Source organism: Lissotriton helveticus, chromosome 9 (genome assembly GCF_964261635.1).
Source record: "Lissotriton helveticus chromosome 9, aLisHel1.1, whole genome shotgun sequence".
Lineage (NCBI taxonomy): Eukaryota > Metazoa > Chordata > Amphibia > Caudata > Salamandridae > Lissotriton > Lissotriton helveticus.
The window spans coordinates 1,216,066,704-1,216,078,859 of NC_136070.1; the positions used below are offsets into that span (position 1 = coordinate 1,216,066,704).

The following is a 12,156-nucleotide window of genomic DNA, read 5'->3' on the forward strand; positions in this document are numbered from 1 at the left end:
AGGGGTTCTGCCAGGCTAGGCCTGACTACCTCTGTGGCAGTTTCTTCACAAGGGGTCAGATCAGTTCCCTGAGGAGGCTGATCCTGTCCTAAAGTCTGGTGGAAGGGAGATTTCTCTTCCTCCTCAATACTCTCTGTCTGAGTGGAGTGATCCATAGTTTCAGGCTTCACAACACTGTCATCTGTCTGAGTTTGAGCTGTGGCCATCACAACTCTCCCAACCTTTTCAGGAGGGGGCTCAGTTTGGGTGTGGGCTGTTACCATTACAGCCTTGACAACCTGTTCTGGGAAGGAAGTTGTCTGAGATGGGGTTGTGACTGGCACAACCCTCCTGACCTGTTCAGGGAGGACATCTTGGACTGGGGCTGTGGCTACCACTGCCCCACTAACCTTACCATGGATGTTTACCATTTTAGAATGGGTTTCTTGCTCAACTTCAGCCCAGGCTGAGAGCTCTAAATCATTCCCCAGTAGGCAATCTACAGGCAAGTTTGGTGACACTGCCACTCTCTTGTGGCCAGTGACACCTCCCCAGCTGAGATTGACCACTGCCATGGGATGATCTCTCTGTACTCCATCAATATTGGTCACCTGGTATGTGGCACCAGGTAAAAGTTGCCTTGAGGGGACTAGACTCTCAGTCACCATAGTGATGCTAGCCCCTGTATCTCTATAGGCCTCAACTTTTATACCATTGATGAGGGGCTCCTGTCTGTACTTGCCCAAAGTGTTGGGACAAGTGGTGAAGTTGGCAAACCCCATGCCAGTCTCACAGACAAGAGTATCTAAGTCAGGGGACCTGGTTAGGCCAGAGTCCCCAGGAACTCCCAAAGTAAATGCACCCAAATTCTTGGGGGCACTCCCACCACCTGGGGGATTACTACTAGTAGTAACAGGAGGTTTGGGAATGTTACTTGGGGGTATGTTTTCCTTATTGTTATTCTTTGGGCAACTGCTGTCAGTTTTTAAATGACCCACCTGTTTACAGGGATAACAATAAGGTTTCTTTGGGTTATTGGAAGGATTCTGGGACCCACCCCCCTCAGAGGATTTTTGGGGCCCTGATGTGGTTTGATCTGTAGATTTATTCCCACCCTTCTCTTGAGGCTTGGTTGATTCCTTTTTCTGGTCACCACCTTGGTTCTTGGGCCTAATCCTGGTTCTGACCCATTTGTCTGCCCTCTTACCCAATTCTTGTGGAGAGGTCAGATCAGAGTCTACCAGGTGCTGGTGTAATAACTGGTTCTGACAATTATTTAAGACTTGCTCTCTCATAATTAGATTATACAATCCCTTGAAATCAGTAACCTTACTACCCAGTAGCCAGCCTTCCAAAGCCTTAGTGGCACAATCAACAAAGTCAGACCAGTCCTGAGACTGAGTTTTCTGGGTGTCTCTGAACAGCAACCTGTACTGCTCAGTGGTTAAGCCAAACCCATCAACCAGTGCATTTTTCAGGACCTGGTAATCATTAGCATCCTCCACTCTTGTAGTGAGGAGCTTATCTCTACCTTTACCATCAAAGGAGAGCCACAGTATAGCTGCCCACTGACTCTGGGGAATGCACTGCACAGTGCAGGCCCTCTCCAGAGCAGCCATCCATTTCTGGATGTCATCCCCTTGCTTAAAGGGGGGCACTATTTTAGTCAGGTGTTTAGTATCTAAACCCTTCTCTCTATCTCTTGGGAGATTGCTGCCACCAGTGGGAGCTAACCCACTCATTTTCTGCTCTCTAGCAAATGCAAGCTTTTCTTTGGCCAGGGCAAGTTCTTCCCTTTCAATCCTCAGTCTAGCTTGTCTCATCCTTGCTTCATGCTCTCTTCTCTGAGGGGAAGTCAATCTCCTCTGGGGAGAGTTCCTTCTCCCCTGAGAAGAGGCATTAGAGTGCAGAGATCTAATGGAGTCCCTAGAAAGAGATCTATCTCTCCTAACTCCAAGGTTAGGCCCACTTCGGGTTAGTACTGGGGGTCCCCCAGATCCTAGCCCAAGTAAGTCTAAGTTGGTCCTAGTTAGCCTTCTGACTACCTCAAGACCTTTGTCTACCTCATCCCCAGAGAGTTCCTCCTGATCCTCCTCCTCCTCAACTGCAGTAGCAGTGTTGGGGAGGTCTGGATCCCCAGAGGTTCCCTCTAAGGCTGGCATGTTCTCATGTAACTGAGAAAGCTTTCTGGCATCATATGTCTCTAAGAGACCTATCAGAAAGGGAATGGTGGGGTTAGACCCCTGCTTCAGTTTTCTGGAGACACAGATCTGTCTCATCTCCTGGAAACTGAGAGCTGCATATCTTGAAGTGACCTGTGGAGGGTCAACACTGACCAGGGGAGTCTCAGTAGATTCTCCCTGGGTAGACATGCTTTTCTAGTGAGGTGTAAGTGGTGCACTTACCTACACTATATGTTTGCCTACTGATCCCTTGCTAGAGTTGTAGTTTAGGGTGTGCTAGGCCCTAGGAGCTACAACAGCTGGTTCAGTAGAACTCAGAGTATTCTAAGCTAAGTTATATGTACCTTTAGTACTTATGTGATCTTTCACAAGATATTCTTAGGGCATGTGTGGTAAAACAACAGCAAGCTCAAATCCCAACCGCTGCTCACCAATGTGAGAAGTTGGCCTGATGTGCAGTGTTCACTATTCTAGTGATCACTATATATCAGTCCAAACAACCCTTATTGATGATTGGTTGTAAGTCAACCTTATAGACCAGCTATCCTAGTAGCATGGATACGAGCAGTCTAAGGCTAAGACTCTAGAGGGCGTGTTAAGCCAGCTGTTTTATCATCACATTACCCCTTGAACACCCAGTGAAAGGACACCACACAAGTTGTTATGAAAATAAACAGTGTATTTATTTATAACAAGACTACCCTGGCTCTTTATGAGACAGGGAGCTAAGCACACAACAAAACTCTTACGAAAATACTTAAGTTAGCACGTTATACACAGATGCCCGAGGGGCACGAAAAACCATATACTCTAAAAGTGGAATGCGAATTACTAGCAGGTAAGTAACAGTTCTAATAGGCTTTGGAGTCGCTAGGACTGGACTAGGGAATCGTGAGATTACTACTAGGAGGCCCAGGGGACTCGGGTGCAGAGTGTGCACTCTCACGCGGGATGCGGGACAAAGTCTATGGAAGCTAGAATTCACAAAGTTAGTGTTCACGGGCGAACCCGACCTGGTAGGGAGAAAACGACAGTGGATCCTGACCCTTGGATAGTGAGGCTATGCTGGGACACCGGAGTGCCGAAGTTACCTAGCCCAGGGGCTGCAGCTGCATAGGTCTGAAAAGACGTCGGGGATCTCGTTGCCGGACCAGGAGCCTGGAAGGAAGAAGTTGCTGGCAGGCGACCAGTGAAGAAAAGTTCGATGGATCCAAGCCTGGATCAAGGAAGAAGAAACCTGAAAGCAGAGGGGACCAAGTTCTTGAATCACTAGCCAGTGATTAAGTGGGCACCAGGATGGCACCGGGCGAAGTCACCGCAGTCAGGTGAGTGGGCGCTGCTGGGCTCTGCAGTCTCTCGGACCAGGAGGCGTTGTCGGCGACCAGGATGGAGGTGCGAGCTGTCCCACGAAGGTTCTTGCTGTCGACGTCGCTGGACCCAGGACTGGGCAACAAGTCTTGGCAAATGCAAGGCCCACGCGGTGGACCTAAAATGGCGTCTTGGGTGGACCAGGAGGGTCCAGGGTACTTCTCCAATGGAGGGAAGCAAGGGCCAGTCTGGAGCAACCAGACCAGCAGCAGAAATGTCGTCGGGCGTCGTCAGGAAGGCCACAAGCCAGCGGGCTAGTAGCCAAACAACGCGGTGAGCAGTAAAAAGCAGAAGGGCCCCACGCAGATCGTGGAGATGCTGGGGGGCTGCTCTTCGGTGCTGGAGCTGCTCAGGGTGGGGGCTTCTCGGACCCCAAAGCACTCACCAGGAATTCACTCGGCGGGCTTGCTGGAAAGAAGTCGTGCAGTCTTGAAGATGGCCGGTCCCTCGAGGTCTCGTCACACCCACGAATCTCAGCGTGACTGATGATGCAGGTAGAGGTCAGAGGTGCCAGGGAAGCCGGTTCTCGTCGAGCTGGGCAGTCGGATTCCGGAGGAAGGACTTGCAGCAGACCGCAGTGTTCTTAGATGGTGCCTGCGGATGCAGGGTGACTACTCCTTAGTCACAAGGGAGAAATCTTAGGAAGAAGTCTTGAGTTCCTTTCGTGGAAAGTAGTTTCAGGATTCAAAGATGATCTGATTTGGAAGGGGGCCAGTTCCTACCTTTATCCTGTAAAAAGGGGCTGGCACGCGACTAAGTCCTGCCCTATGGGTGGGACTAGGAGGGGGGTGGTTACACCCACTTCCTTGGCGGGCTTTTCCCCAGCACAGGGTCTGGAGTGACCCTGGAACTGGTTCCAGCCAGCCTATGCACATTGAGCACCGGGGTGCCACGTGCAGTCACCTTCCTCTAAAGCCCTGCCTACCTACAATACACAAAACCCTGTCTGGGACGGTGCTGGCACCGCCCCTGGCAGGAAACCCTTTGTCCTTATCTCCTGCTCTGGGAGGACTCCCAGCAGCAGGAGGGCAGACTTGTGTCTCGGTGGCAGCATCCATTTTGTGGAGCTGAGGCTCTGTTTGACTTTAACCGGGGTTAGGGGTTACATACATGTCGTGTCCCTCTAGAAGGGTGGAATGCTAACCCCGTCGCCAGAATTGGCGAGGGGTTAGTATTCCAATTCGTATGACACCTTACTCGACATGTTTTGATAAAGCGATACCAGAGTTGGCATATAACCGCGAGGATTATAATGCACTTAAGAGTATATGGTATGCGATATCATGGAAACGGCTAAGGGATGGATCCCGAAAGCCGCAGACAGGCTCAGCTCATGCCAGAGCACCATCTCACACGATTCCAAGCACTCTGCCTTCAGGATTGTTAAGGCCTGCCATAGGAGAGACTGATAGGAGATCTGTGTGTCCATTTTTAGGGTTAGATATAGGTATACTATATCTAAAGCAAAGGGTGAGTACACCACCTTGCCCCAGCTGTCGAGCAGCCAGTTGTGTCAGATTTGGATGGCCAGCCAGGGGTGGCATAATACATGCTGCAGCCCCTGGTAGGCCCTGGGTACACCTATGCCCTGGGTACCTAAGGTACACTGTACAGGGACTGATAAGGTGACTCAGTATCCAATTTAGATATGCACCTAAGGTACATGGAATCCATTTTACAGAGAGAGCAGTAGGCCTGGGGCCCTGAATAGCAGGGCCCCAGGTCAACTAAGTCAGAAAACCAGCAAAACACCAGGCAAAAAGTTGGGGGCAACCATAGTCAGGGAATCTACCTTCCTACAGTCATCAGTTCTGCGCGTTGGAATTTCCAAGGCGGCACTCGCTCGGTGACACTTTTCGTCGCGAGTGGAGTTGCGGTCTATTGTACGCCTTTCCGCCTATACCACTTCTGCCCAGAGTGCTGAAGAAGATCAAGCGCGACCGGGCCCAGGTTATCCTTGTGGCTCCCGACTGGGCACGAAGATACTGGTATCCCGAGCTACTCAGCATGTCAGTTGATCCCCCGATTCGTCTGCATTTTCGGGAGGATCTTCTGTCGCAGCAGCAGGGGACGGTCCTCCACCCGAACCTGTCCAGTCTCCACCTACAAGCTTGGAGATTGAGCGGCGGCAGTTGAGGCCATTTGACTTGCCTCCTGAAGTCTGTAATGTCATTCTGGCAGCCAGGCGTCCCTCCACCAAGTCGGTATACGCCTGCAGGTGGAACAGATTTGTGGCATGGTGCACAGCAAAGGCTGTCGATCCACTCTCTGCACCCCTTTCTGAGGTTCTCCTCTTCCTTCTTTCTCTTGCCCAGCAGGGCTCTGCTCTGGGCACTATCAAGGGCTACCTTTCTGCCCTTTCAGCCTTCTTAAGGCTACCTGATCAGCCTTCCTTGTTCAAGTCCCCAATTGTAAATAGATTTTTGAAGGACATCACACACATGTTCCCTCCTGTTCCTTTCGTGATGCCCCAGTGGGACTTGAACCTTGTTCTTACTTATCTAATGTGTGCTCCCTTTGAGCCGAACCATAACTGTCCTCTCCGTCTTCTTACTCTGAAGACTGCTTTCCTGGTTGCCATCACCTCTGCCAGGAGAGTGAGTGAGCTCCAGGCTCTTTCTTCCACACCTCCCTTCCTCTCTGTCCATCCGGACAAGGTTGTGTTGCGGACAGGACCCTCTTTCCTGCCCAAGGTTGTCACGGCCTTCCACATCGGGCAGTCCATTACCTTGCCCACCTTCTTTCCGCCTCCGCATCCCTCGAAAGAGGAAGAGAGGCTCCACCGTCTGGACCCAAAACGTGCGCTCTCTTACTATCTGGATCGCACACGCCAGTTCCGGGTGGATGACCAACTCTTTGTTGCTTACGTGGGCGCTAAGAAGGGAAAGGTGGTGCACAAGCGAACCATCTCTCGGTGGATCATCTTGTGTATCCAGGCTTGTTACTCCTTGGCTAAAAAGGAGCCCCCTGTTGGATTGCGGGCTCATTCCACTCGGGCCACGGCGACTACAACTGCCCTGGGCCGGGGAGTGACCTTGCAGGACATTTGCCAGGCAGCTATGTGGGCCTCGCTGCACACGTTTGCAAGACACTATTGCCTGGACAGTCAAGTCCGGAGGGATGGCTTCTTTGGCCGTTCCGTCCTCCAGGACTTTCTGGTGTGATTATTGGTTCGCAGACCCACCACCGGGGTTGGTATTGCTGGGGTATCTATTCTAAGGTAAGGAATCTATCACCAACGTGTCTTTCAGATGCACAAGTTACTACTTGTGTAACGATATATCTGTAAGAGACATTAGTTAGTGATAGATTCCTTACCGACACACCCATCCTCCCTGTTCTGCGAACCGATATCTAGGGTTAAGGTCATCCCCTTTTAGGGCCCTAGTTTTATGGCACCAGTGTTGGTTCTATCATGGCTCTGCGTATCTGGCCCGGAAAAGCTGTGTATCAGAACTGACGTCAGCACGCATGGGCGGTGTCTAAGTACTCCGACAACGTCATTCCGGCGCTAACGCCGACGGACGCGAGCCGCGGACGACGCCTGCGGGCGCGCAGGGGTATTGCTACGCAAAATTTTCCGGATCCAGTCTGACGCCCGGGGATATTCTAAGGTAAGGAATCTATCACTAACTAATGTCTCTTACAGATATATTGTTACACAAGTAGTAACTTGTGCGTAGTGATCCGCTGCCTGAGCCCGGCTACAGTCCTGGTTGATGTTAGCAGGCGCGTGTAATGTCGTTGAATGAGTAAATCCGTTTAATGAGAGAGTTGAGTGACAGCGAGTAGGAGAGGCTGCAGTAATTGTCCCCGCAGACACGCTCATTTGCGTGTTCCCCCGCTTGAGGCCCAGATGCAGGCCTGTTTGATGTTAGCAGGCGCGTGTTCCCCCGCTTGAGGCCCAGCTGCAGCCCTGGTTGATGTTATCAATCGTGTGTAATTTCGTTGAATGAGCGAGTTCAGTAACAGCACTCAGGAAAGGCTGCAGTAACGTTACTTACCAGGCCTCCAGGTGAACGCGTTTGTCACGCCCCCAGCACACGGCCACAGCAGACGATCTTCTGATTAATGTACGACCCACATGGCATGAAGGGCGGAACGTAGCACACGCCCCCAGCGTGCCCCTTGATGCGGCGCAATTGCGTTCACATGGCATGAAGGCCGGACACAAGCCCCCAGCGTGCCCCTTGATGCTGTGCAGCAACGTAATTAGCGCTTGTATGTACGACTCACATGGCATGAAGGGCGGACACACACCCCCAGCGTTTGTCACGCCCCCAGCGTTTGTTACACCCCCAGCACACGCCCACAGCCCACGATGTGATGGCCATACCACACGCTCCCAGCGTTAGTCACGCCCACGCCCACAGCACAACGCAGACACGCCCACAAGGGACTACTTTGCTGGCACGGTTCTTTTACCTTTTAAATGTATAGAGGAGTTGGCCTAACGGCTAAGGCACTCGACCTGCGGATCTGGGTTCGAGTCTTGGTAACGACACCAAACATCCTGTGATTCTGGACAAATCACTTAATCTCTACGCGCCTTACAAAAATGAATGCGTGTCCTCATGTAACGTAACTGGTGCTATGTAAAGCGCTCTGATACCTGATTCAGTTCGGGTCAAGATCGCGCTATATAAAACTCTGCAAAAAAAATAATATATGGTGGCCGTCTGCATAGCCTATGTCCTTCTGCTGCAACTGCCCTTTCCAACGCTGTATTGGGTGTTGTGATTGGTGCTGTGGTTACTGAGATTACCCGCCTCAAAGGTTTGGGCTCTCTTTATAATATTAGTATGGATATTTCTAAAGAACTACCTGCTGTCCCAAAGGGTAACCAAGAACTAGAAATCTCGAACACTTTAAGGAGAGATGGTGGTATTATAACAGTTCGAAAATCTTTTTTTCTCCATTCATGGGATGCACAGTTCTGTTTAGCTCAAGAGGTAGTGTTCCACAATTTGGCAGCCAGTTGGAGAAAAGATAGGGAGGGTTTCTCACGTTCCCTAAATTGGACACAGTCCGGAGGCTCTGTGTACACAAATGAAGCTGGTGAGTAGGATGTTACTTGGAGAATGTCTTCCCAATATACAGTGGTACTGTGTTTACTGATTTTTGAGTAAAGCAAACAACCTGGAACATAGTCCACTTTTGCACCTGAAACTGGTGTAGGGATTCATATTTGTAATTAATAAAAAAGACTTCTAGGGATTTTGAGAATCAGGTGAGCAGCTGCGTAATCGTTGTCATATGTAGTTTGATTAGGTAGTTTGGTAATCCTAGTTAAAGTGAATTTTATAATCAATACTTGAAGCTTTGACTGCTTGAACCACGGTTTTATGAGAAGAGATGACAATTAGAGGATTTTTTCTGTTAGATCTGAATAGTGCAGAAAGAAATGGCAGGTACCTGGTTAATTTGAGTAGCAAAACATAGACGATTGTCAAATAAAATGCCTAGATTTCTAGAAGATTTGACTAGTGAGATGAGGAGTCCCACATTGCTCTGGCTAGCATTGCAGTGTCCATAGTATGGTTTCTTTGCCCCTCAAAATAATCTGTCTAATAATCTGTCTTTTCGCCATTAAGTTTAAAATAATTTTTGATTGGCCCTATTCATACATTCTGTAAATGTCAGTTTGGGGTGATTGTGGTTTTCTGAGATGGACACAATGATGTGTGTATCGGCATACAACATGAAGTTGAAGCCAAATGACCTTACCAGTGCTGCCGATGGAGAGGTATAAACATTAAATAGAGTGTGACTGAGTGCTGATCCTTGTGGAACTATGCAATTAAGTGAGCGGTGTGAAGATTGGTGAGGGTGCAGGATACAATCGGTTGCCTGTCAGAAAGAAATGCCAGCTCTTAGAGCTGGCCTACGCATAGCTGCCAAGTTTTCAGATTGCTTCTGTGTGTCATTTCTATGGTTTCCATATACTTATGAGTGACACTCAATGACCAAGTGTGTGACACTTAGATTGGCACTTTCTGCCTAGTAAAGCCAAGCAGTGAGGTCCACAGAAGGTGATGCATATCAGAAATTACTCAATTTTGAGCAATGAGAAGAAGTTAAAAGATCTTGAAAGTGCTGCAAAGCACTTGAAATGGAAGGTTACAGTGCTCTGAAACTCTTCCACCTCCAGTAGTGCAGCGAGGAAGCAGTCCACATGACTAAAAAGTTATGTTTTGTGTTTTTTTATTTATGTGTACTTTGCCTGCTGGGATTTATATCATGCTCATTCTGTATGTGAAAAAAAACACAAGTCCCAGCATGCAAAGTACAAAGTGTGTGACTATAAACTTCCATGTGGTATGTGACCACAATTTTTCATAAGATATGTGCCTACATACCTGCAAACTGTGACATACAATGTGACCTTGCGCTGTCACACAGTGTGTGATTACAAACTGGCAGATGCTGTGTGACTACACACTTTCACACAGTGTTCGGGAATAAAGTTGACAGGTTACAGGACTACAATCAGCCACAGAGTATGTGGGAGCCATCTTAACCAGAGAAATAGTTCAGAGATTCACAAAAGCTGGCACCCGCATGTGGTTCGGCTGGCGCTACTGTCATGTCAACATGTTCCATACCATGTAGCACTAGTGTGGGATGCCAATCCTGGCCTGGCACAGATTTATTTGGGCTCGGAGAGTCCAGGATCGTGAACAGCAAAAGCTATTATCACCTTTTACAGACTATAAGAGAATAGATTTATTTATTTTAGTAAGTTCCCAACTAAAAGAAAGTGTACCCTCTCTGGAAGCTCTCGACGTGCTACCTCAGCCGAAAATGAAGTTATATCAGAACCTATGTAGGGATACAGGAGCTGGCAGACATGAAAGGTGGGCGCATTTTAATTTTTCATTACCTGACAGAGATGAGCAGAGGGTACCCATCCCAGAAATGATCACTCCAGGATGGTACTCTGGTTATTGTGTGTCTGTGACACTCAGCCAGCCCTGTGATGTCTCGTCATGTGAGGCTGTTGCAGCAGGTCTGGGCTGAGTGAGCCTCTCGGCTGATTGATGAATGCTGTCAGCGCAGCTGAGCCCCCAGGCCGTGGCGCGGTCAGTGGCAACTAGTTTGTGACCAGCAAAGTGTGCACCTGACTCTACCAGAGCTCACGCGGATTAATGGAGCGTCGCTCTTACAGTCTCGGTGTGTGTATTGCTGGCAATGCTGGTGATGTGTCAGGAGGTGATGTATGTGTGACTTTCGCATTTTTGTGCGGTGATGCAGACTACCACACTAAAATGCGTTCGTTTTCCCTGATGCGTGGTACTAGACAGGTCTGCCGACACGCTCCTAAGCCAGTCTGGATAACCACATTGAATGGTTCATGTTATCTGATGCTAAAAGGACTAGGGCAGCAATGCCACCTTGATTAATAATGATTCTTAGCTCATCTGCCAGGGCCAGTAGTGCAGTTTCCACACTGCGTGTATTTCTGAATCTGGTTTGAGGAGAACCGCTTGTGTTTTAGTAAAAACAAACACTTGTTGGCTTTACCTATGGTTGTTTTAATGTGTATGGCAACAGAAGAAATGCATCTCTCTCTTTTTGCAGTCCTTTAATATTTTGGATGAATTTCATTCTGCACCATGACGTTGCTCAGTGTCTGTTGGGGTTTGCTGCTATTTAGGACTTGTAAAAACGTGTAAATCTAAAGTAGATTTTTTTTTCTTTTTTGTTGTTTAGGTCCACAAGCGAGAGAGTCAGTATGCCCACCCTGGACTCGCGATACACACGGTTAACGAGATAGCAAGGATTAAAGAATTACCTCCAACCTCTGTGCTCGCTGTTCTCAGACAGAATACCAACCAGTTGTACAGCCTTTAGTCGGTGGTTGCAGAAAAATGTGCAAACGATTGATTGGGGGATACTGCGTTTGAAATTGTTCGTTATTGTTTATTAAACACGTTTTATTTAATACTAAGTTCTTACTATTTTGTTTGGTGATACTGACAGCAAAATGCTTTTGAAAATGTGAATACTTGAATGCTTGTAAAATAGGTGCATTTTAACAAGTTTTTTTGCTTTCCCCGGTCGGTGACCCCAGGAAAAATGGGGAATATGCCCACACCCTAATGTGCATGTTAAATCCTACATGGATAGTTCAGTGGTTTACAGACCTTACTAAACCAGTATTGAATGAGAGAGTCATAGTGTAACACCCAGTCTATGGCTTTCATGGTTGGCTACCATCTGAGTTTGTAGATGGTATTCTCCAGTATTGGGGTATCTATCATAGATACACATGTTTTTTTATTTATTTATTTTTATTTGTTTATTGGCATTTTACATATACATTGACAATTTGCATATTGGTCGACGCCAGTGAATGACATGTATTTTAGTTACAACTCAACAACAAACTTAATAATTATCCAGTATTAGGGGTGTCTTTCATGGATTCACATGCCTGAATCATTCCCCGTCGTCGAGACGGGAGCCTCCGGTACATAAAAAAGTAATGTCCTATAGACATACATAGAGAAAATAGGCCTAAGGGCCTCCCCTTAGTAGCCTTTCTTAGTCCTTATGTAAAAAGGACCAAACTCTCCCAGTCAGCCAATCAGCTCCGACCTCCCTCTAGAACCTTCCTGGGAGG

General features: G+C 48.3%; 1 protein-coding gene across 2 annotated transcripts in view; it reads left to right on the plus strand.

Annotated features, from left to right (window-relative positions):
* TATDN2 (TatD DNase domain containing 2) overlaps window positions 1–11,477 on the plus strand; it is a 559,782-nt gene extending 548,305 nt beyond the window's left edge. For both annotated transcript variants that reach the window (XR_013601139.1, XM_078661683.1), the window contains one exon: window positions 11,244–11,477. Coding sequence is in view for 1 of the 2 variants with exons in the window: in XM_078661683.1 (XP_078517809.1) it covers window positions 11,244–11,384 (141 nt within the window). In the remaining variant the exon portion in view is untranslated. The remainder of the gene's footprint in view (window positions 1–11,243) is intronic.
* The last annotated feature ends 679 nt before the right edge of the window (window positions 11,478–12,156 follow it).